Source organism: Entelurus aequoreus, linkage group LG12 (assembly GCF_033978785.1).
Source record: "Entelurus aequoreus isolate RoL-2023_Sb linkage group LG12, RoL_Eaeq_v1.1, whole genome shotgun sequence".
Taxonomy (NCBI): Eukaryota; Metazoa; Chordata; class Actinopteri; order Syngnathiformes; family Syngnathidae; genus Entelurus; species Entelurus aequoreus.
The window spans coordinates 18,880,268-18,902,070 of NC_084742.1; the positions used below are offsets into that span (position 1 = coordinate 18,880,268).

Here is a 21,803-nt window from a genome sequence, read left to right on the forward strand (position 1 = left end):
GGACTCCAACTTAAGGTGCGGTAGTGGGAACAAATATGGGGTAAAAATAAATTACACAAGAGGTAATAAAGAAAAAACTAACAATTAAAATAAACATACTTCTATCCAATAAAAATAATAAGCAATCCTGTACAATATACAAAACACTATAGAAATACAAAATACTGTACAATATACAGAACAAGACAAGAGTACCGGAGTAATAAATAACAATCAGTGTCGGATGTATTGCACTCGAAGGGTAATATTGCACGGTAGGGTATAAGGGTAGGATATTGTATAGGGGTGAATTATTATAAGTTAGAGTTCAAGATGGTGACAGCTCTTGGGACGTGGAACGTCACCTCGCTGGGGGGGAAGGAGCTTTCTACCGATCACCAGGTGGTGATCGGTGTGCATCATTAGCAGTCTGAGGTCAGAAATTTGCTGGTTGTGAGAATATTAAATACATTTTCCTCCTATCCATAACAAATTAATGTCTAAACTTTATTTAAATATATTCTTTTTACATTCTGCCTTTCTGTAACAATATATCTACCATACAAGTTTGGGACTGTTGGTATATTTGTAAGGGGTAAACATTAAAAATGAGCAGGGGATGAAAAATATGTACAGTACACAGAGATACAGTACAAGAGGAGCCTTTTTAGTTGTGACTAGGGCTGCAAAATTAAACTGTATAGAATCGACATTAACATTTTAATTAATTACTGCAATAAACTAATTGCAAGAGGATGAGGTTTATCTTTTTTTTCTCGCCTGTGTCTTTAAATCAGAATTATTCAGCCTTGTGTCTGGCCATTTAAAACTGGTCATAGGGAACAGCAAGTTTGTGTGCGTTGCAGCTTATGTGTGCTAATAACAAACACCACTTGTGTTCTTTTACTGTGCAGTATCTGCAAAAAGTTTTAATGGTAAAGGTGTGAAACGGCTCAAGTAACTGCTTCGGTGACAGCAGTAAGAGGCCTGTTAAGTTAGTTCCAAACAGGTGGACGACGATGACGAGGCCATTAAGTGGCCAACAAATATTTTTGAAAGTAGATTACTGCATATAGTTACGTGTGGAAACTTAAGACAGGAATAAGTTGATTAATGTTGACTTCCCTTGTTCATAATTTTAGCACTTTTATACATTTAAATTAATATATAAAAATCGCAAATCGAACCGTTATCGCAACTTTTGGCACAAATATTGCAAATATGTTATTTCTCCAAATAGTGCAGCCCTCGTTGTGACACAAATCCTCTGATCAAATATCAGTAATTAAACATGAAGGGGTTGCCTTACTTTGGATCCTTCCTTCCACTTTGAACTGATTGCTTCCTAAACCCACATCTACAGCAATCCAAAAGGAATTAGAAGCAGGCTGCAGGCAGCAGACACACACACACACACACAAAAGAATGTGTAAGCACGAAAGGGTACCCTGCATAGGATAATCAAACAGTGGACATATCCTGCCAAGTCTGCCCGGTTTATTTGCTAGAGACAAGTGTGAGGCCATGCCACAGAGACATATAAATATATAAATGTACAACGTGTGCGGGCAGGGGGGTAGAGCTAACATGAGGGGAGGACAGCTGGGGTGTTTCATTACAGAGGAAGCCTAGTGGAACATAAAAACACACTTTCTCGCACCTTGACTTTGAACTATTACAGACACACTGTAGGACAACGTGTTCTTCACAAGACAATTCATTTGTTTGTGCAATTTTCTTGCTAGGTGCAAAGGTCACACTCACCTCACACTCATGTCAAGTTGGCACATTACATCATCATTTTGAGGAGACACGGTCTTGTAGAGAATCACAGCTATTTTGTTATAGCGACAGCGGATTTTGGTGGACTGTCTGGACAGCTACTGTGATATTAGAACTAGCATCGGAAAATTCGATGGCATTATGAGTTGTTTGGCTAGACAAATAAATATGGCACAAAAACATCACAGACACTGATTAGTGTATAAAATTGCATGTTTTATTCACAGGAATTTTGTAAAAAGATTTTTGTACTAAAAATGTACAGGCGTGACGCGGTAAGCGTAAAATACATGCATATTGCCACAAGCTCACCAAAATAGAAATTATTAGAAAAAACTGTGTTGATAAGAAAGGGGAGCTGACTCATTGTCTGAAATGTGGTGTATTAAAACAACAGTGCTGTGCAAAAATAGACTGAGCAGTCTGTCAGCGCTGCACCACGCATATTTTGCATGGGGAAAAGTGGGCTGAGTGTGTTCTGTTTGACGACAGCCTTCATCTTTGTCTTCTTCGAAAAGCGATAAAGGCAGAACTCTCGTCTCCCTGATCGTGTTTGCAAAGACACCCGTGAGAGGAAAAAGTACAAGTTGGTGGCAGCCAGGGACGAAGAGGAAAATGTGAAGGAATCAATAACAGTCAGCATAAATAACATTGGGATGGCTTGGTTGGGGGGCGGGCCTGATGGGGCATTAGCAGTGGCAGGTGCCTCTGAAGGCAGCAGTGAGTAATTGAATTGGCTAAAGAAGCAGTCTCTTCTGACTTGAAGATAAATCATCTTTGTTGTTGTGGTAGTGGCTGAGCCTCATTGTTGTAAAAACATATCGATTAGTTTCGTGTTGTACACCCTGGGGGTACTTAGTGTATTTGATCCCCTGCTGATTTTCTAAGTCAAACAAAATGTTCTCAGAGGAGGTGGCCACTGAGCCTAGTGTTTCACCGGCAGGTTGCAATAGAGATACAGACGGCTAAGAAAGGCATCGAATTCAGTGATCACCTGTTGTCAGTAAGTACTAAAATATTCAACAGTTGGACATTTTAAAGTTACGAGAAGGTCAAATTAAGTCCACCTTATAGTGAATTTTAGATTCATTCTGTAATTTCACCCGAAAGCATCTAACTTTTTGTAGTGTACGTATTTTTATTTCCAGCTGTTTCAAACAACAAAAACTGCTTGTCTCTGGTTATGGTGTACTAAGCTGGGGAGAAAATACAGAAGTGCCGCACTTAAAAGGTTGTGAACCACTGAATTATTTTGTCAATGGTCACACAACTGTACTGTCCTCATACACCTGCTCCTGCTGCATTGTCATTTATTTTAATGACTTTATTCACCAAGTCACATTTAGCGCAATATCGTGTGTGGATCCATTGTGAGAAAGACATGGGAACTGGCTCCACATATTAAACATGTGTTGATTCAATTCGTTTTCATTTGGGTTCAAATTGTAGTGCATGGCTTTGAGTAAAAATGACAAGTCATACAGAAGCAGCAATATGGCTCTCTGACGCCCTCTAGTGTGTACAAACCGTGACCCACAAGCACGCGTCAATCACATAAAAAGATCGATATTGCTGAAGCAGTCAACGTTTACTTCACAGTTCCAGTTTAGCTTATAGAGTGTGTTTGCATTTTAAAGTTCTTGCTGCCTTTTTTGTGAACGCAAATGTGACTACTATGTCTACCCTGAAAACTATAAAGTATAATGTCAAAGAATTGATTCAAAAGGAGAAAAACTATTCCTACTAATTTAAATAGTCCTGGAATGGTCCATGTCGATTTAAAGATGAACAACTGCAGCAAACGCTGCAACAAAATCAAGTTGAAATAACGGCTTCAATAATAAATATTGTGTCTTTCACCGGTGCTCCCCTGCAACATGAGCCTGCAAGCATTCCACTGACCAGTACACCTGACACCCTGATGACCACTATCAAGTACCATCGGGCCAAAGCTGACCACCATAGCTCTCCAACGTCAACCTCCGCGAGCGTTTGTCAGTAGAATGTGAAAGACGCAAAAAAAAAGAAAGGGAGTAAGGAGTGAGGCCTGGATCAGGGGAGGCACAGGGAGCTAGAAGAAGCAGCCAGGGCGCACACTGGCGTGGGCAGGCCATAGTAGGAAGGATCAGTGAGGGGGAAAAGGAGTAGGAGAAAGAGAAGGACTCCCAGCAGGTAAGAAGAAAGGACAGTAAGGCGATGAGGGTGCTCTAGGGCCGAACTGATGGCCGGGAAGCCCATGTAGTTACAGAAGGAGTGGCAGAGAACTGGGCCCACCAGGTGACCTGGAACACAAATGAGGAAAGACGCACAGCTGGATGAATGTTTACAGAAACAAGCTGAGCTCAAACTATTTTTTGGCATGCAAACCTGACAATGCAATCACGTGCCCTTATTATCAAAATTCAACTCAGTTCAGTTCAGTTTCTTTCAAACATGCATACGATACAACGTAATGCATCACATATTTCCAGTTGTTTCATTACTGCACGTCCGAAAGGAAGTAGGAAGAAGCTGAGCTTATTTAATCCTACCCCTTTTCATATAATAGCAATTGCATCCCATTTCCTTGTTCTCTGTAATAGAACAGTGAATAAATAAATAATATACCATAGTAAGTAAACAAATATTAAATATATATATATAATCTTTATCTTAAAAAAAAAAAGCGTTCAAGATCTTCATCATAATTATTGTTCTGTGTACTTTGTGAACACTTGTAGTTTGAACAGTTTCTCAAACTGAATCATATTGGTGTTTTGTTGGATTTCTTTGGTTAATCCATTCCATAATTGAATTCCACATAAAGATATGCTTGATTGATTGATTGAGACTTTTATTAGTAGGTTGCACAGTGAAGTACATATTCCGTACAATTGACCACTAAATGGTAACACCCGAATAAGTTTTTCAACTTGTTTAAGTCGGGGTCCACTTAAATTGATTCATGATACAGATATATTCAGATATACTATCATCATAATACAGTCATCACACAAGATAATCATCAGGGTATAAACATTGAATTATTTACATTATTTACAATCCGGGGTGTGGAGGGGGGAGGGGTTAGGTTTGGTGGTTATCATCAGTCATCAACAATTGAGAACAGAGAAATGGGTATTGAAACAGTGTAGTTCTGACTTGGTAGGATATGTACAGCAAGTAGTGGACAGAGAGAGAGAGACAGAGAGACAGAGAGACAGAGAGAGAGACAGAGAGACAGAGAGAGAGATAGAGAGAGAGAGAGAGACAGAGAGACAGAGAGACAGAGAGAGAGAGAGAGAGAGAGAAATCAGAAGGCATAAGAAAAAGTATCTACATTTGATTATTTACATTTGATTATTAACAATCCGGGGAGGGTGTTAGTTTAGGGTTGAAGTTGTCTGGAGGTGTACTTTTATTGCGGTTTTGAAGGAGGATAGAGATGCCCTTTCTTTTATACCTGTTGGGAGCGCATTCCACATTGATGTGGCATAGAAAGAGAATGAGTTAAGACCTTTGTTAGTTCAGAATCTGTGTTTAACGTGGTTAGTGGAGCTCCCCCTGGTGTTGTGGTTATGGCGGTCATTTATGTTAAGGAAGTAGTTTGACATGTACTTCGGTATCAGGGAGGTGTAGCGGATTTTATAGACTAGGCTCAGTGCAAGTTGTTTTACTCTGTCCTCCACCCTGAGCCAGCCCACTTTGGAGAAGTGAGTAGGAGTGAGGTGGGATCTGGGGTGGAGGTCTAGAAGAAATCTAACTAGCTTGTTCTGGGATGTTTGGAGTTTAGATTTGAGGGTTTTGGAGGTGCTAGGGTACCAGGAGGTGCATGCGTAATCGAAAAAGTGTTGAACGAGAGTTCCCGCTAGAATCCTCATGGTGCTTTTGTTGACCAGAGAGGAGATTCTATAGAGAAATCTCGTTCGTTGGTTGACCTTTTTGATTACTTTGGTTGCCATTTTATCACAGGAAAGATTAGCCTCTAGAATGGAACCTAGGTAGGTGACCTCATCTTTCCTGGTGATAACAACGTCACCCACTTATATAGTGAAGTCATTGACTTTCTTAAGGTTGATGTGGGACAGGATGGATTCCGTTTTACCCAAGTGTATGGATAACTTGTTGTCAGTGAGCCAGGTGCAAGTTCTACAGAGTTCAGCACTGAGGATTTTCTCCACCTGTGACTTGTCCTTGTCTGATACCAGCAGGGCCGAGTCATCCGCAAACAAGAACAATTCACAGTCGCATGCCGATGACAAGTCGTTTATGTATACTAGGAACAGTAAAGGCCCCAATATACTGCCTTGGGGGACTCCACAGCTTACTGAGAGGGGGGGGGGACACACGGTGCCGTTCACCTCTACCACCTGTTCCCTCCCCTCCAAGTAAGATTGCATCCAGCTCGATGAGGTTTTGTCAAATCCGATTGCTCTGAGCTTATCCAACAGTATAGCGTGGTCAACGGTGTCAAAGGCCTTCTGAAGATCCAGCATGACCATGCCACAGTATTTGCCCGTGTCCACCTCATGTTTGATGTGGTCAGTGCATGTGTCAGTGGAGTGGTTAGTTCTGAAGCCGGATTGGAATTTGTACATGAGTTTATTAGTGGCAAGGTAACTATCGACCTGTTCATAAACTATTTTTTCCACTACTTTCGAAATGGAACAGAGTAGAAACAGGTCGGTAGTTGCCAGGTTCCAATTTGCTTCCTTTTTTAAAGAGGGGAGTTACTCTTGCTATCTTAAAATCTTTTGGTACTTGGCCTTGTGAAATTGAGAGGTTTATTATGTGCGTGATGATTGGGGCAATGATGGAGGCAGAGTCCCTGAGAAATCTGGAGGGGATATTGTCAAGGCCGGTGGCCTTGTTTGGGTGGAGCGCACTCAATTTTTAAAGCACCTCATCAGCTGTGACCATTTCTAATTTGAAATCATTGTTGGATACTTCTAGCTTTCTGTAGAAGGCTTTAATGTGTTCTACACCAAAGCGACCAGAGTGGTGGGACAGCTTGTTGACAAAAGTTGCGGCTATGCTGGTGAAAAAGGCGTTAAGTCTGCTTGCTACCTCCATTTTGTCCCTTTTAGGGTCACGGGGGGCGCTGGAGCCTATCTCAGCTGCATTCGGGCGGAAGGCGGGGTACACCCTGGACAAATCGCCACCTCATCACAGGGCCAACACAGATTGGTGTTACCAATCAACCTATCCCCAGGTGCATGTTTTTGGCGGAGGGAGGAAGCTGGAGTACCCGGAGGGAACCCACGCAGTCACGGGGAGAACATGCAAACTCCACACAGAAAGATCCCGAGCCCGGGATTGAACTCAGGACTACTCAGGACCTTCCTATTGTTAGTAAAAATATTATCAATAAGTGTGGCGCTGTGTCCTGAGATTCTGCTTGAACTTGTGGTTTTAGGAAATAAACTCAGGCTATACATTGTGTCAATAAAGTAATCTATGGGCTTTTGTTTGTTAGGGTTAAAGAGGTCACTGTTGAAGTCTCCACATAAGGTTATTTTTTGACTGATTTCAGTAAAAGTTGCCTTAATCCAGTTCTCGAACGTATCAATGTTTAACTTCGATGATCTATATATACACAACTGATCAGTAAGTTTTTGCTTTTTTCATGACATATTTCAATGGTGATGCATTCTAATAAATTATCAATAGCTAGTGATATATTTGTTACCACTTTGTTATTTAGGTTCTTCATCACATACACAGCTACTCCCCCTACGTTCTTGTTGATTCTGTTGATATAATTTAGTTCATATCCTTCTAGGTCAAAATCCGTGTTTCTGAGATAGCATTAACTTTGAAGGGTTCGTTGAATTGTTCCAAAAAAAGCTTCACATTGTTGTAGTTAGCATACAAACTTCTGCTGTTTAAATTAATAATCGACAGTTTGTTGTATATTTTAATGTTTCAGTTATATTGTTCGTCTGAATAAAGTAATAAAAAAAACAATATAAATCCTGGTGTGTAAGAAAAAAATGTGTATCTGGATCTATATCCTTATCTAATTCAGACTATCATAATCCATGCTGCTGAAGGTTTTCAGTTTCATACTTTCCTGTTTTCTAATCATTTGTGTAGCTATCTGAATGTCTCCAAGCGTGGTGAATGTGCACCTGAGTAAAGATCATCGTGTTTGGTAATCCCTTGGAGCGTTGTAATTTTGTAGTCGAATGTCAATGTTTGTTTTCCATCAGACTCCATTATTGTTGTTGTCGTTGTTGTTGTTGTTGTTGTAGTTGCTGGGAGTTCTGATATTTGTACAGATCCTTGATGTCATTGACAACTAGGACTCTTGCTTGTGGACCTCCATTCAGCTTTGTTTAGATTTTGCAGTTGGCGCTCCAAATTCCCTGAATTTTCCCTTGTTTACTCAAGTCGCATGCTTTCTTGGCAATTTCAGCATAGTGAGGTGCTCGTTCATGTACACATTTGTGCCCTTCAGCTTTCTTCCCCTGTGTCAGCAATGCCGTTTTGGATTTCCTGTTGGCCAGATTAACAATGGTAGCGTGGTATTGTTGCCTCTTCTATTCAGTGGAATTCACTCATCAATGGTGTTAATATCCACATCAATTCCCTTTAATTGCAGAAAGTTCACCACTTGTTGCTCCGCTGAAGCAGCGTCCATTTTATCTGGTTCTCCTCTGTTGTCAATAGCTCTTGCATAAGATCGAGGATTGATGCGTAGCCCTGCAATGATGATGTTATTCTGTCGTGTAAATTGATCCATTTCCTCTTTGAAGTGTTCCAAAACAGTGGTATTCCCCAGATTGGTGACTTCTTGTTGTCTGGCATTGGGCTATTGTCTCAATGCAGCCATCTCCTCCCTGAAGTTCTTCAAATCAGTGTTATGAAAATTAACAATGGATGTGTTTGCCTCCGGGGGCAAATTGTCATTTGCAATGCAGCTGTGATAGGCTCAAGCACCCCCGCGACCCAGAAAGGGACAAGCGGTAGAAAATGAATGGATTTAAATTATACAGTAGAGCCATATTTTTGGTGAAATGTTGAGAGAATTGGTGTGAGACAGCGCCCTCTGCTGGATTCATAGCTTCAGCGCTCTTTCACCAGCAGATCGCGCCATTAAATAACTTTCTAATTAAGTTACAGGCTTTTCAGTCTCCTTGTTGTGGCTCCCTTCGCAAACCTTGGAGATTTTGTAATACAGAAATGGAGAAAATTTTTGAAAAGTTTGATCATTTCTGACAGTATGTAAGACTGTGAAAGTTTACCAGCTGAAGCCTGACTGGGGATGTATACAAAGTATGGTTCCTAATTGGGTCAGTCCAGGCGGACCGTTAAAATTCTGGACTAATGATACTGCTATCAGTATTTTTTTTATCCAGCTGACCGTCGTAATTATGACACGCACGTGCTGTCACATTCATTCAAGCACCGCTGCGAAGCATAAAAAAAGACACGGCGCAGTCAAACTTTTTACGCCCCACTACCAGTTACATGGTACGCTAAAGTAAAGAATCAAAGATTGAAATGTCAACGGAATCACAGAACCTAAATGCAAAAAGTCACGGAAACGGGCGTAACGTGACCAAGATGCTGTCATTTAGAGGAAAAGGGCAACTCCTGTTTACCATGCACTTGACAAACACTCACCTTCATAGAGCCGTGCCAGCTAGTGGCCAACTCTCAATACACAGCCCTGCACAGTGCACCCTTCTGGGGCCATTTCTGCCCAGTGATGGGCAGTAACAAGCTACTTTAACTTAAACTTACATGTAGCTAAACTACGTAGCTTAGCTACATTTTACAGTAGCTTGGCGGTAGCTTAGCTACTTTTTAAACAAGTAGCTTTTCCTGTAGCTTAGCTACTTCTAGACCCATGTAGCGAGGTAGCTTACAAACTACAAAGAGAGAAATTGGACTGCGAATCCAGGCCAAAAAAAATTTAGAAAATACAATGACCTGGATGAATGACAACATTCATACATACGGATAAAGTCAATGATGATTGGTTGGTGTTCGTACGATTAGTCACTATTGGCTACAAATAAGGCGAAACATTACGGACTGGCCAATCAGACGGAAGATAAGGCGGGTCATTAAAACTAATAAGTTAACAGACAAGCACTCATATCACAAGACGAAGAGGGAGTCAGAGACAGAGGGACGCTTCGAGCTGACCATTCAAAAAAAAAAAAAAAAGGAAACATACTTAAAAATGGCAGAGGCATTCTCTCCCGCAGATTAGATTGTTCCTTAAGTGATGAAGATGACGTGCAGGAAACCCAAAGTAATGCTTGTCCTTGGTCATATTTAGATAAATGTATTTGTTTAGAGAAAACAATGCCCAAAACATTAGTTTTTAGTTGTTTACTCTGTAAACCAAAATCATAACTCTCTTCATCTAAGACGTCCAACACAAATTTCGGAACACACATTAAGGTGAGTTGAGTTCCTGAAAAATTTTACTGCACATAACTATTACCAACTGTTCCCAAACAACACACAAGTCATTGTTTTTGTCAAGATATAGATAGATGCTGTTTTTTTACTGTAGGTAGAGAAAATTGATAACACTGAAAGGGTGGGCCCAAGAAAAGGCTAACTAAATAAATACATACAGTGGAATGTGGAAATCCCTTGAGGTAGTTGTAGTGTGTCCCCAGCGTAATGACAGATAGTTAATAGTTGAACAATCTGTTACATAAAAATTTATATTATACATGTGATACATAGATAGAAATGCCATTAAATGTAGCAAGCTACTTTTGCCGTGTAGCTTGTAGTGTAGCTTGCTACAATTCTCCGGGAATAGCTTCCCCTGAAGCTTAGCTACTTTTAATCAAGAGTACCTTGTAGCTTTGCTTACTACATTTTCAAAGTAGCTTGCTCATCACTGCCTCCTGGATACACAGCCACCTCAAACTACCAAACTTAACTCCAAAATACAGAGCCAAACACTTCCCAAATTACTTCTATGTGTCCGGTGATTTTTCTTTTGAAAATATGATGACTACTTGTCGCCATAAAGCTGTGTAAAAAAACACCTGCTACTACTGCAGCCAGTTGCGGACGTGACCACCGATTACACATCTTCATTGGTAAATTCATGATAACTTGACAGCTTCTAATACTATAATTGGACCACTAGTGCTGAAATAACTGATGCATCCGTGTGTGCTTTATTTTACAGTGAAACAGGTCAACTGAAGTGTATTGGTACATTGTTAAGTGTTTTTTCTTATTTAATTTATTATCTCTAGTTTGTTTTTTGTACAGATGCTATAAAACTGGCAGATTAAAAACAATGTGAAAAATTGTGATATTAATCGAGAACAGATTTTTTTTTTTTTGCCCTATCGCCCAACTCTAGGATGTGATAATCAGCTTGGATTAATCACAAATAAAAAAGCAACACCACACAAACGTTTGTAACACAAGATGTCCTCTTCAAAAGAGTCCAGTGTCCAGCAATCCAGTAATCCACAGGCCAAAATTAATCCACTCAAAACAGTGAAAAATGTAAACAATATAATAATCCATTAAGTTGCACAAAAGTAGGATAGCATCCGCCGACAGGTCTCTAGTCACTGTCTGACGTCACTATCATGCCGTGTTTGCATGGCATCAAGACACACTTGGATTAACTACACGCCCACCTGATATGCAATTGATTGTATTGATTTATATGATATACTAATACGTATATATAAAAATAAGATATCAATTATGATGTGATATACAGTACCATGTAAAAGGTATGTGCTTTGTCCACTTAAATATTATTCACAGCTGAGTGTAATTGTAATGAATAGGAACAGTATTGGATCTATCATGTTTACAAGATGACATAACTGCATTGCACCTTGCACTGCAAACATATTTGACTTGTTTAAAACTTAAAAAGCAGTTGTTGATAAAAGACTTCCCTGCTGTGAGATGTTGCCAGTCTAGCATCACTTGTTCTTTTAAGTGGGTGTTTGAGAAGCTTCCTACCTGTTCTCACAAAGATGAAGGCTGCGTAGGCACCAAACACTGCCGCATATGAGAACTGGAAAGCTGTGGCACCCATAAAAAAAACACAGTCCACCGTTAGCATCATCCTCTGCCTCCTTGATGACGATGACAACATACCCGCTGAGAAGAAGATTCCTGAAAGCGAGCCCCTTCTGAAGCGCAACGACTCAATCACATGGTGGAAGTGCGCTGCGAGACAACCAAGAGTTATGAGCAGCTATCTTGATGTCGGAGATTGTTCAATGTCTATGTAGTTTTATCTGAACTTACCCATGCCAAAAAAGAGCGGGCAGGTAAATATGGCGGTTGAAGGGCCGGCGCAGGGCACCAACATTGGCAGCATACAAGCCCTGAACACCAGCTCTTCTGTTAAAGGCGCCACCACCTGATTCCTTAACCAGCGCATATCGCTGAAACACAACGTCCAGAACCATGGGTCTACAAGAGGAAGCATACAAACATAAAGTTGTGTGTTTTAAGAGCTAAAAGGCATATCAGCCAACTCACCAAATGCTACCCGGATACCATCCATTAATGTCCAAGGACAATCCATTGCCAACTGGGTCAGGGGGCCAAGGAACAGGATCTATAACAAAACACATAAAATACACAGTCGTGGAGCCTGATTCAGTGATTGTGCATGTGTCATTGTTTGTTACCATGGTGAGCACCAAAGGCAAGACAATGGCAGGGATGAGCCCTTCAAAGCGGACCCCCATGACCACCAGTAGTGGTGACACCATCTGACAGCCCAAAAAAACCACGCACTTTCAATCAATTCAGAGCCACGCTAACCGCCATTCATCTGTGACATGTACTCACCCGGATTCCTGTCAATTCCTTCCATATCCACACAAAGAGAGGTGACAGGCCTGATATAATCAACACGCTGGTGAAGCGTCGTTTTATAACAGCGGGGTGATCCCTACAGTAACAGCCAAGCAGAAGAATATACAAATATACTGTGGTTAAAATCAGCATCACTATTCTCAAAATATAAGCAGCCAAAGTGTGGCATGTAAAAATGAATGGAAGCTAAAACAGCATGCTTCTCTACACCACCTCCTCTGGCTAACCAAACTTAAAAGTCGAGGTGGGCCATACTACAAATGTTAATGTCAATCCGATATTAGGTGAATACTAGGCCAGTATTGTAGATAACAATATTTTAACTAGAACAACTTTCAAAACAATTACATTATTTTGATATACTCCTTTAATTTGCTGATAATGATTATAATCAGACTACAACATTAGACAATTTTTTGAGGTTAACTAAACAATGTTTGTATCAACTCAACTATTGGTGAAAAATTTAACAATATCTAATACAATAGAAAAAAAATAGGGGTGCAGCTACCGATTATTTTAGAAACTATCAATTAGTTTATTCGATTAATTAAGTAATTGGATAAAACAAACTTTAAAGCCTCAATGTGTATTTTAGGGGAAATAGTTGAAATAACCAATGATTTTTATTCTTGCCATAACGATCACTTGTTTCTAAAAAAAAAAACGCATATAAACATTGAAATTGCACTTTTAACATGTGTGCATTAATAAAACTTTTTTTTTTTTTTTTTTAATACCTTCGCCACACAAATCACAGCACCTACACACCACCTCTCTCATGTGTGCTCTATTGCAGCACCCGTGCGGAAACTATGTCCACATTTTTAAAGTTAAGTTAAAGTTAAGTTAAAGATTTATTCGATTAATCATTGCCGCCGTGAAGACAATGTAACAAACAACACAAAATACAATTACTCCTGTATTCCCTTTTACTACATACAATTGTTTGAGCAACATAAAGTCAGTACAGAAGAGCTATGTTAAAGGAAAAAATTGTCCACCTTTAAGCAGAATAGAAAACCTTAGTATTGGCCTTCATTCTGCTAAAAGAGATACACACGATGATCTCACCCTGTTTCGTTATCTACTTGTACTCTCACACGCATATATATTCTTTAGTTTAATGGTGTCATTAAGTACTAGCCTGGGGAGAGAGAGGAGGAGAATGTATGTGTGCTCGGCCCACTTCTCGTTAACTTTCAGTTTCGATACCCGAGGTGGAAAAAAGCACGAGAAATGGGCGACCACTTTAGAAATTGCTCCGACATTTAGATAGCTCAGTTCTCTCCTATCAGCGCTGGTATCACAATTGCATGTGGAATTAATTATTAATCTTCAATTCTAGTCAGCTCTCAATATTTAGACAACCTTAGAACTAGACTCTGGGGAGGCTCTCCCCTTCTAAAGAGAGGGTCTTAATAGATATACAGAAGAAACAGAAAGTATTGGTTCTAATTTCCAAATCATCTGGCCTTCTTTCCTCAAAGTATAAGGCCAAGAAAAGTGTGTGTGAGTGTTTTGAGTGGGGGAGAGTGAGTGTATACAGAATATATTTACAAAACTCAAAACCAGTGAAGTTGACACGTTGTGTAATTTGTAAATAAAAACAGAATACAATGATTTGCAAATCCTTTTCAACTTATATTCAGTTGAATAGACTGCAAAGACAAGATACTAAATGTTCGAACTGAGAAACTTGGGGTTTTTTTGCAAATAATCATTAACTTAGAATTTAATGGCAGCAACACGTTGCAAAAAAGTTGGCACAGGGGCATTTTGACCACTGTGTTACATGGCCTTTCCTTTTAACAACACTCAGTAACGTTGGGAACTGAGTAGACCAATTTTTGAAGATTTTCAGGTGGAATGCTTTCACATTCTTGCTTGATGTACAGCTTAAGTTGTTCAACAGTCCGGGGTCTCCGTTGTGGTACTTCAGGCTTCATATTGTGCCACACATTTTCAATGGGAAACAGGTCTGCACTACAGGCAGGCCAGTCTAGTACACGTGCCTCGGCATTGTCTTGCAGAAATAAGCAGGGGCGTCCATGATAACGTTGCTTGGATGGCAACATGTTGCTCCAAAACCTGTATGTACCTTTCAGCATTAATGGTGCCTTCACAAATGTGTAAGTTACCCATGCTTTGGGCACTAACACACCCCCATACCATCACAGATGCTGGCTTTTGAACTTTGCGCCTTTAACAGTCAAGATAGTTATTTTCGTCTTTGGTCCGGAGGACAAGTCATCCACATTTTCCAAAAACAATTTGAAATGTGGACTCGTCAGACCACAGAACACTTTTCCACTTTGCATCAGTCCATCTTAGATGAGCTCGGGCCCAGCAAAGCCGGCGGCGTTTCTGGGTGTTGTTGATAAATGGCTCTCGCTTTGCATAGTAGAGTTTTAACTTGCACTTACAGATGTAGCGACCAACTGTAGTTACTGACAGTGGTTTTCTGAAGTGTTCCTGAGCCCATGTGGTGATATCCTTTCAACACTGATGTCGCTTTTTGAGGCAGTACCGCCTGAGAGATCGAATGTTCGTAATATCGCTTATTAGAGTGTCCGCCCTGAGATCGGTAGGTCGTGAGTTCAAACCCCGGCCGAGTCATACCAAAGACTATAAAAATGGGACCCATTACCTCCCTGCTTGACACTGAGCATCTGCTTGACACTGAGCATCAAGGGTTGGAATTGTGGGTTAAAACACCAAAAATGAATCCCGGGCGCAGCCACTGCTGCTGCTCACTGCTCCCCTCACCTCCCAGGGGGTGATCAAGGGTGATGGGTCAAATGCAGAGAATAATTTCGCCACACCTAGTGTGTGTTTGACAATCATGGGTACTTTTACTTTTTAACATGCAGTGATTTCTCCAGATTCTCTGAACCTTTTGATGTTATTACAGACCATAGATAGTGAAATCCATAAATTCCTTGAAATAGCTCGTTGAGAAATAATAAATAAATGATAAATGGGTTATACTTGTATAGCGCTTTTCTACCTTCAAGGTACTCAAAGCGCTTTTGACAGTATTTCCACATTCACCCATTCACACACACATTCACACACTGATGGCGGGAGCTGTCATGCAAGGCGCTAACCAGCACCCATCAGGAGCAAAGGTGAAGTGTCTTGCCCAAGGACACAACGGACGTGACTAGGATGGTAGAGGGTGGGGATTGAACCCCAGTAACCAGCAACCCTCCGATTGCTGGCACGGCCACTCTACCAACTTCGCCACGCGAGAACTGTTGTTCTTAAACTGTTCGACAATTTGCTCACGCATTTGTTCACAAAGTGGTGACCCTCGCCCCATCCTTGTTTGTGAATGACTGAGCATATCATGGAAGCTGCTTTTATACCCAAGCATGGCACCCACCTGTTCCCAATTATTTGGAACACCCCACAGGTGTACAGGCTAAGTGTCTGATGAGCATTCCTCTACTTTCTCAGTCTTTTTTGCCACTTTTGCCAGCTTTTTTGAAACATGTTGCAGACATCAAATTCCAAATGAGCTAACATTTGCAAAAAATAACGTTTACCAGTTTGAACGTTAAGTATATTTTCTTTGCAATCTATTCAATTGAATATAGGTTGAAAATGATTTGCAAATCGTTGTATTCCGTTTTTCTTTATGATTTACACAATGTGCCAACTTCTCTGGTTGTGGGTTTTGTATAACAACAAACATACCTTTGTGACCATATAAGCATAGGAGAGATGACAATCTCATCACGCCAAGTATCGACCCGACACCACCCTGGTACTGTTTATATTGACATCTGGATTTATCCGCGCACCGCCACTCTAAAGATAGTTATTTCATAGAGGGGGGAAAGTTAAAGGTGAAAGACAGACCTACCTTGGCAGGTCACTCCTCCACACGTACAAACTCCCGACGTAAGAGGATGCCAGCAGCAGACAGGACAGGACAGACAGCCCGCACACATTCGCTGGAGGAACAAAATGGCCATTGCTAAGCTCCTCTGCCCTGATTAATTCCTCCCCGTCTACCATAACGTCTATCTCGAAAGTCTAAACCAGTAAACTAAGCACAACATGGAGGAGAACTGCAATGGAATGAACATTACTGTGGACTGCCATAGTCCCCACTGACGTAAACCGACGTTGATAGCAGAGATGGAGAGACGTCCACTCTTCACATGGTTATTATTGTGATCAAAACTTGACGATATTGTCCAAATTGAATGAAAATGTGCCAGCAGTTCAACTGTGGTCTTCGTACGTTGGTGGCTGTTGTTACAAACAATTTAAATAACCGTCTGACATATTAGCAAAACATGTCTCCCCTCGCACGCCTAGCTAGCTAAACCAGACGAAGCACAGTTCAGATTGACACGAAGACATCTACTATATGACACTTAGAAGTCTTATTTCTTCTCGTAGACTCCTGGCGTTTCATTGTCAGAGTACGCACAAGTTGATTAAAGGGACGTTTAGCATATTTGGGTCCGTGTACGACGTGGACAGCCGCAAACTCCTCTGCGCGGCTGCTAGCGGACATGCGAACTACATTAACTGACGCAGTGTGTTTACGTCATCAAACAGTCGCTGCTTCTTCTTCTTCTTGGTGACTTTACGGCAGTTGCAAACTAAGTGAGTGCATTACCGCCGCCTTCCGGATGTGAATTATATTTTTTCAAATATATATATATATATATATATATACATCAGTGGTTCTTAACCTTGTTGGAGGTACCGAACCCCACCAGTTTCATATGTGCATTCACTGAACCCTTTTTTAGTGAAAAATAAAATAATGTTTTTTTTTTCAAATTCCAGACAAAGATATATGTTTTTGGTAACACTTTAGTATGGGGAACATATTCTAAGTAACAAAGACTTAATTTAGAGTTTTTTTGGACACTAGGGGAACATATTCTAAGTAACAAAGACTTAATTTAGAGTTATTTGGTTAGGGTTAGGGTTAGAGGGTTAGGGCCAGGGTTAAAGGGTTAGGGTTAATGCCATGCCGAATAAGGCATTAATAAGTACTTAATAATGACTAGTTAAGAGCCAATATGTTACTAATTTGCATGTTAATAAGCAACTAATTAATGGTGAATATGTTCCCCATACTAAAGTGTTACCATGTTTTTTTACTGGTGCACAAAATGAACCGTGCATGAACATCACCTTGTTCAAAAAACAAAACCGACACAGTGCATAAACTCACAACAAATTATACACTTGCAAATCAGTGTGACTTCTGCTTTTGCCGTATCCGTAATACGCCGATAGGGAGAAGTTTTTATTTACACAATGAGTCGGGTGTGTCTTGACCTCCGCCGAACCCCTGAGCCCGACTCACCGAACCCCTAGGGTTCGATCGAACCAGGGTTAAGAACCACTTCCATCCATCTTCAACCGCTTATCCGGAATCGGGTCGCAGGGACAACAGCTCCAGCAAAGACCCCCAGACTTCCCTCTTACTTACTGTCTAACAATCTCTGTGAACCCTTTCAATCCGGTTTCAGGGCAAATCACTCTACGGAGACAGCCCTCGCAAAAATGACTAATGATCTATTGCTAACGATGGATTCTGATGCGTCATCCATGTTGCTGCTTCTTGATCTTAGCGCTGCTTTCGATACCGTTGATCATAATATTTTATTGGAGCGTATCAAAACACGTGTTGGTATGTCAGACTTAGCCTTGTCTTGGTTTAACTCTTATCTTACTGACAGGATGCAGTGCGTCTCCCATAACAATGTGACCTCGGACTATGTTAAGGTAACGTGCGGAGTTCCCCAGGGTTCGGTTCTTGGTCCTTTGGCTCTTTAGCATTTACATGCTGCCGCTAGGCGATATCATACACAAATACGGTATTAGCTTTCACTGTTATGCTGATGACACCCAACTCTACATGCCCCTAAAGCTGACCAACACGCCGGATTGTAGTCAGCTGGAGGCGTGTCTTAATGAAATTAAACAATTTTTTAATTTAAATTTTTTGCAACTCAACGCCAAGACAACGGAAATGTTGATTATCGGTACATTTATTTAATAATACCACCTTAACATTTGACAACCGAACAATTAAACAAGGCGACTCGGTAAAGAATCTGGGTATTATCTTCGACCCAACTCTCTCGTTTGAGTCACACATTAAGAGTGTTACTAAAACGCCCTTCTTTCATCTCCGTAATATCGCTAAAATTTGTTCCATTTTGTCCACTAGCGACGCTGAGATCATTATTCATGCGTTCGTTACGTCTCGTCTCGATTACTGTAACGTATTATTTTCGGGTCTCCCTATGTCTAGCATTAAAAGATTACAGTTGGTACAAAATGCGGTTGCAAGGCTTTTGACAAGAACAAGAAAGTTTGATCATATTACGCCTATACTGGCTCACCTGCACTGGCTTCCTGTGCACTTTAAGATGTGACTTTAAGGTTTTACTACTTACGTATAAAATACTACACGGTCTAGCTCCAGCCTATCTTGCCGATTGTATTGTACCATATGTCCCGGCAAGAAATCTGCGTTCAAAGAACTCCGGTTTATTAGTGATTCCCAGAGCCCAAAAAAAGTCTGCGGGCTATAGAGCGTTTTCTATTCGGGCTCCAATACTATGGAATGCCCTCCCGGTAAAAGTTAGAGATGCTACCTCAGTAGAAGCATTTAAGTCCCATCTTAAAACTCATTTGTATACTCTAGCCTTTAAATAGACCCCCTTTTTAGACCAGTTGATCTGCCGTTTCTTTTCTTTTCTCCTCTGCCCCCCTCTCCCTTGTGGAGGGGGAGTTACACAGGTCCGTTGGCCATGGATGAAGTGCTGGCTGTCCAGAGTCGGGACCCTGGGTGGACCGCTAACCTGTGCATCGGTTGGGGACATCTCTGCGCTGCTGACCTGTCTCCGCTCGGGATTAGCATGGACTGGACTCTCACTATTATGTTGGATCCAGTATGGACTGGACTTTCGCTGATATGTTGGATCCACTATGGACTGGACTTTCACAATATTATGTCAGACCCACTCGACATCCATTGCTTTCGGTCTCCCCTATTATATATATATATATATATATATATATATATATATATATATATATATATATATATATATATATATATATATATATATATATATATACACATATAAATTATATGGGTAGATATTTGCTCTAAAAAGGGTATTTCAACAAGTAAACAGTACAGTAGGTAGTTGATGTTGATAGTCAGATGCGCGTGTGTAAATATGCGATGTGTAAATATCAAAATATTACGTACGTCGAATCACTTTTTGTCAGGCAATATTACATTTAATGACAATTTTACATAAATGAATACATCCAAACACGTTGTACATATTTATTATTTGCAGGAAGAAATAACAGTTACAATTGTGTGTGTACCTTCCAAGCAAGAAAGAAGTTTGATCACATCAACATGGGACTAACTAACACATTCCGCTTCGCTGCAGGTCCGCAAGCCACGCCCACCCCCCACAGCCACAGAAGGGGAAAACTGTCCTTTCCCGGGCATGATAAAGTCTTAAATAATGTCAAACACGTAGCGTTACAATAACCAGAAAGATAAAGTGTTTGTCTCACACCTACTAATCAAGCATTCACATTTTGCCACAACACACATGGGGGAAAGTCCTAATTGGAAATACAGCCATATTAACTCCTAAACTGCCATTTTAACTCACACCAAACCATCAGCACGCATCCAATGCTTTCTCGTGGCCACGAGAAACTTTTTATTAAAAAAAATAATAATAATAATATATATATATTTTTTTTTTTTAATAAAAAGTTTCTCGTGGCCACGAGAAAGTATCTCGTGGCCACGAGATACTTTCTCGTGGCCACGAGATACATGTCTAAAAAAAAAAATTCCCATGTCCCTTTAGGGGCTCCGTAGCAATCACCTAAATCCATTCTACTGGTGTGTTTTTGATAACAAGGTAAGAGTCACTTGTAACTTGATGTGTCATTTTCTGTTTGAATTGCTTTATATATATATTTATAAAGTCCGAAATTACTTAGCGTCACAGTCAGCATCACAGACATCGTTGACCACATGCTAGCTAGCTAAGTTTTCTTCATTTTTGTCATAGTGATCATACTGTCATAGTCATCTCAAAAAGATGATAACTTGCAACATTTGTGCTACGACTTGCAGCAATGTATTTGCGTATGTTAGACACATGCTTGTATGCCTAATGCATCGTTTAAGTGTGCTTTCCCTGAATGCACAATAGTTTTTTCCAACTTCTCAGCCTTCAAAACTCACAGCCGTCGCCATAAATATGGCAAGAGTAGGACTGATATGTATAGTGCAAAAGGTTTAACTTGTAATATTGTCTCATGTAGCGCGAAGTGCGATGATATACGGCAGTGGTCCCCAACCACCGGGCCGCGGACCAATTGGTACCAGGCCGCACAAGAAAAAAAAATTTTTTTTTATTTTTATTAAATCAACATAAAACACACAATATATACATTATTATATCAATATAGATCAATACAGTCTACAGAGATACAGTCCTTAAGCACACATGAATAAAGAAATACAATCATGATGATTGTATTTCTTTATCAAAAAAAATAAAAAATACCACCCCCCCCCAGTTCTGGGACCCTGTTTCTACCATCTGTTGAGGTAAGAGAAGGGAACTGAACTTATTGTGGAAGACTACAATAAAAAGATGAGACAGTCAATTGCTCAATAACAATAACAATAACAGTGAATAACAGTGAAATACTTTTTCATAACATGGTCACTACTGCCTAGTTTCTCTTGTTATATTCTTATTTTACTGTTATATTTTTATTCTCATCGTTGCTTTTTATTTTTATTCTATTGTAATATTGTTCTATTTTGTCTCCATTTATACCCCCATTATTTACTTTTTACTTTTTACAATTTTGTACACTGCTGCTGGAATTTAAATTTTCCTGAGGGAACTCTCCTGAAGGAATCAATAAAGTACTATCTAATCTATCTAATCTTAACTTTGATCCTCAAAATACCCTCATTAGTCATCACGTGACTGTGAAACGGACAACATATAAGAGCAACATGTTTGTTGTTATAGGTCGTAATGATGATGGCCTTGTTGTAGGAAAAATTAAAAAGGTTGTCATTCATAAAAATGTAACAGTGTATTTTATCACTGAGGTATATCAGGCTGTTCGTCAACCTTACATTAATGCCTATTACAATACACGTATGCATA

At 40.2% G+C, this 21,803-nt stretch overlaps 1 protein-coding gene across 1 annotated transcript; it reads right to left on the reverse strand.

The window, feature by feature from the left end:
- Window positions 1-1,964: 1,964 nt before the first annotated feature.
- On the reverse strand, window positions 1,965-17,168 carry rce1a (Ras converting CAAX endopeptidase 1a). Its single transcript, XM_062065004.1, has 8 exons — window positions 16,454-17,168; window positions 12,556-12,658; window positions 12,393-12,476; window positions 12,241-12,319; window positions 12,004-12,171; window positions 11,851-11,922; window positions 11,713-11,775; window positions 1,965-4,043 (listed from the first exon to the last, which is right to left on the reverse strand). Exons 1-8 carry the CDS (start codon window positions 16,606-16,608, stop codon window positions 3,814-3,816), a joined length of 954 nt encoding a protein of 317 aa, XP_061920988.1. The 5' UTR covers window positions 16,609-17,168; the 3' UTR covers window positions 1,965-3,813.
- Between the last annotated feature and the right edge of the window lie 4,635 nt (window positions 17,169-21,803).

What these genes read in the sequence shown, in the direction of transcription:
- rce1a (XM_062065004.1), bottom strand. Translation starts at nt 16,608, where the DNA reads ATGGTAGACGGGGAGGAATTAATCAGGGCAGAGGAGCTTAGCAATGGC. An exon ending in TGGTATCCGGGTAGCATTTG is followed by an intron (nt 12,172 to 12,240) that starts GTGAGTTGGCTG and finishes TTCCTCTTGTAG; the next exon opens with ACCCATGGTTCTGGACGTTG. An exon ending in CCCGCTCTTTTTTGGCATGG is followed by an intron (nt 11,923 to 12,003) that starts GTAAGTTCAGAT and finishes GTTGTCTCGCAG; the next exon opens with CGCACTTCCACCATGTGATT.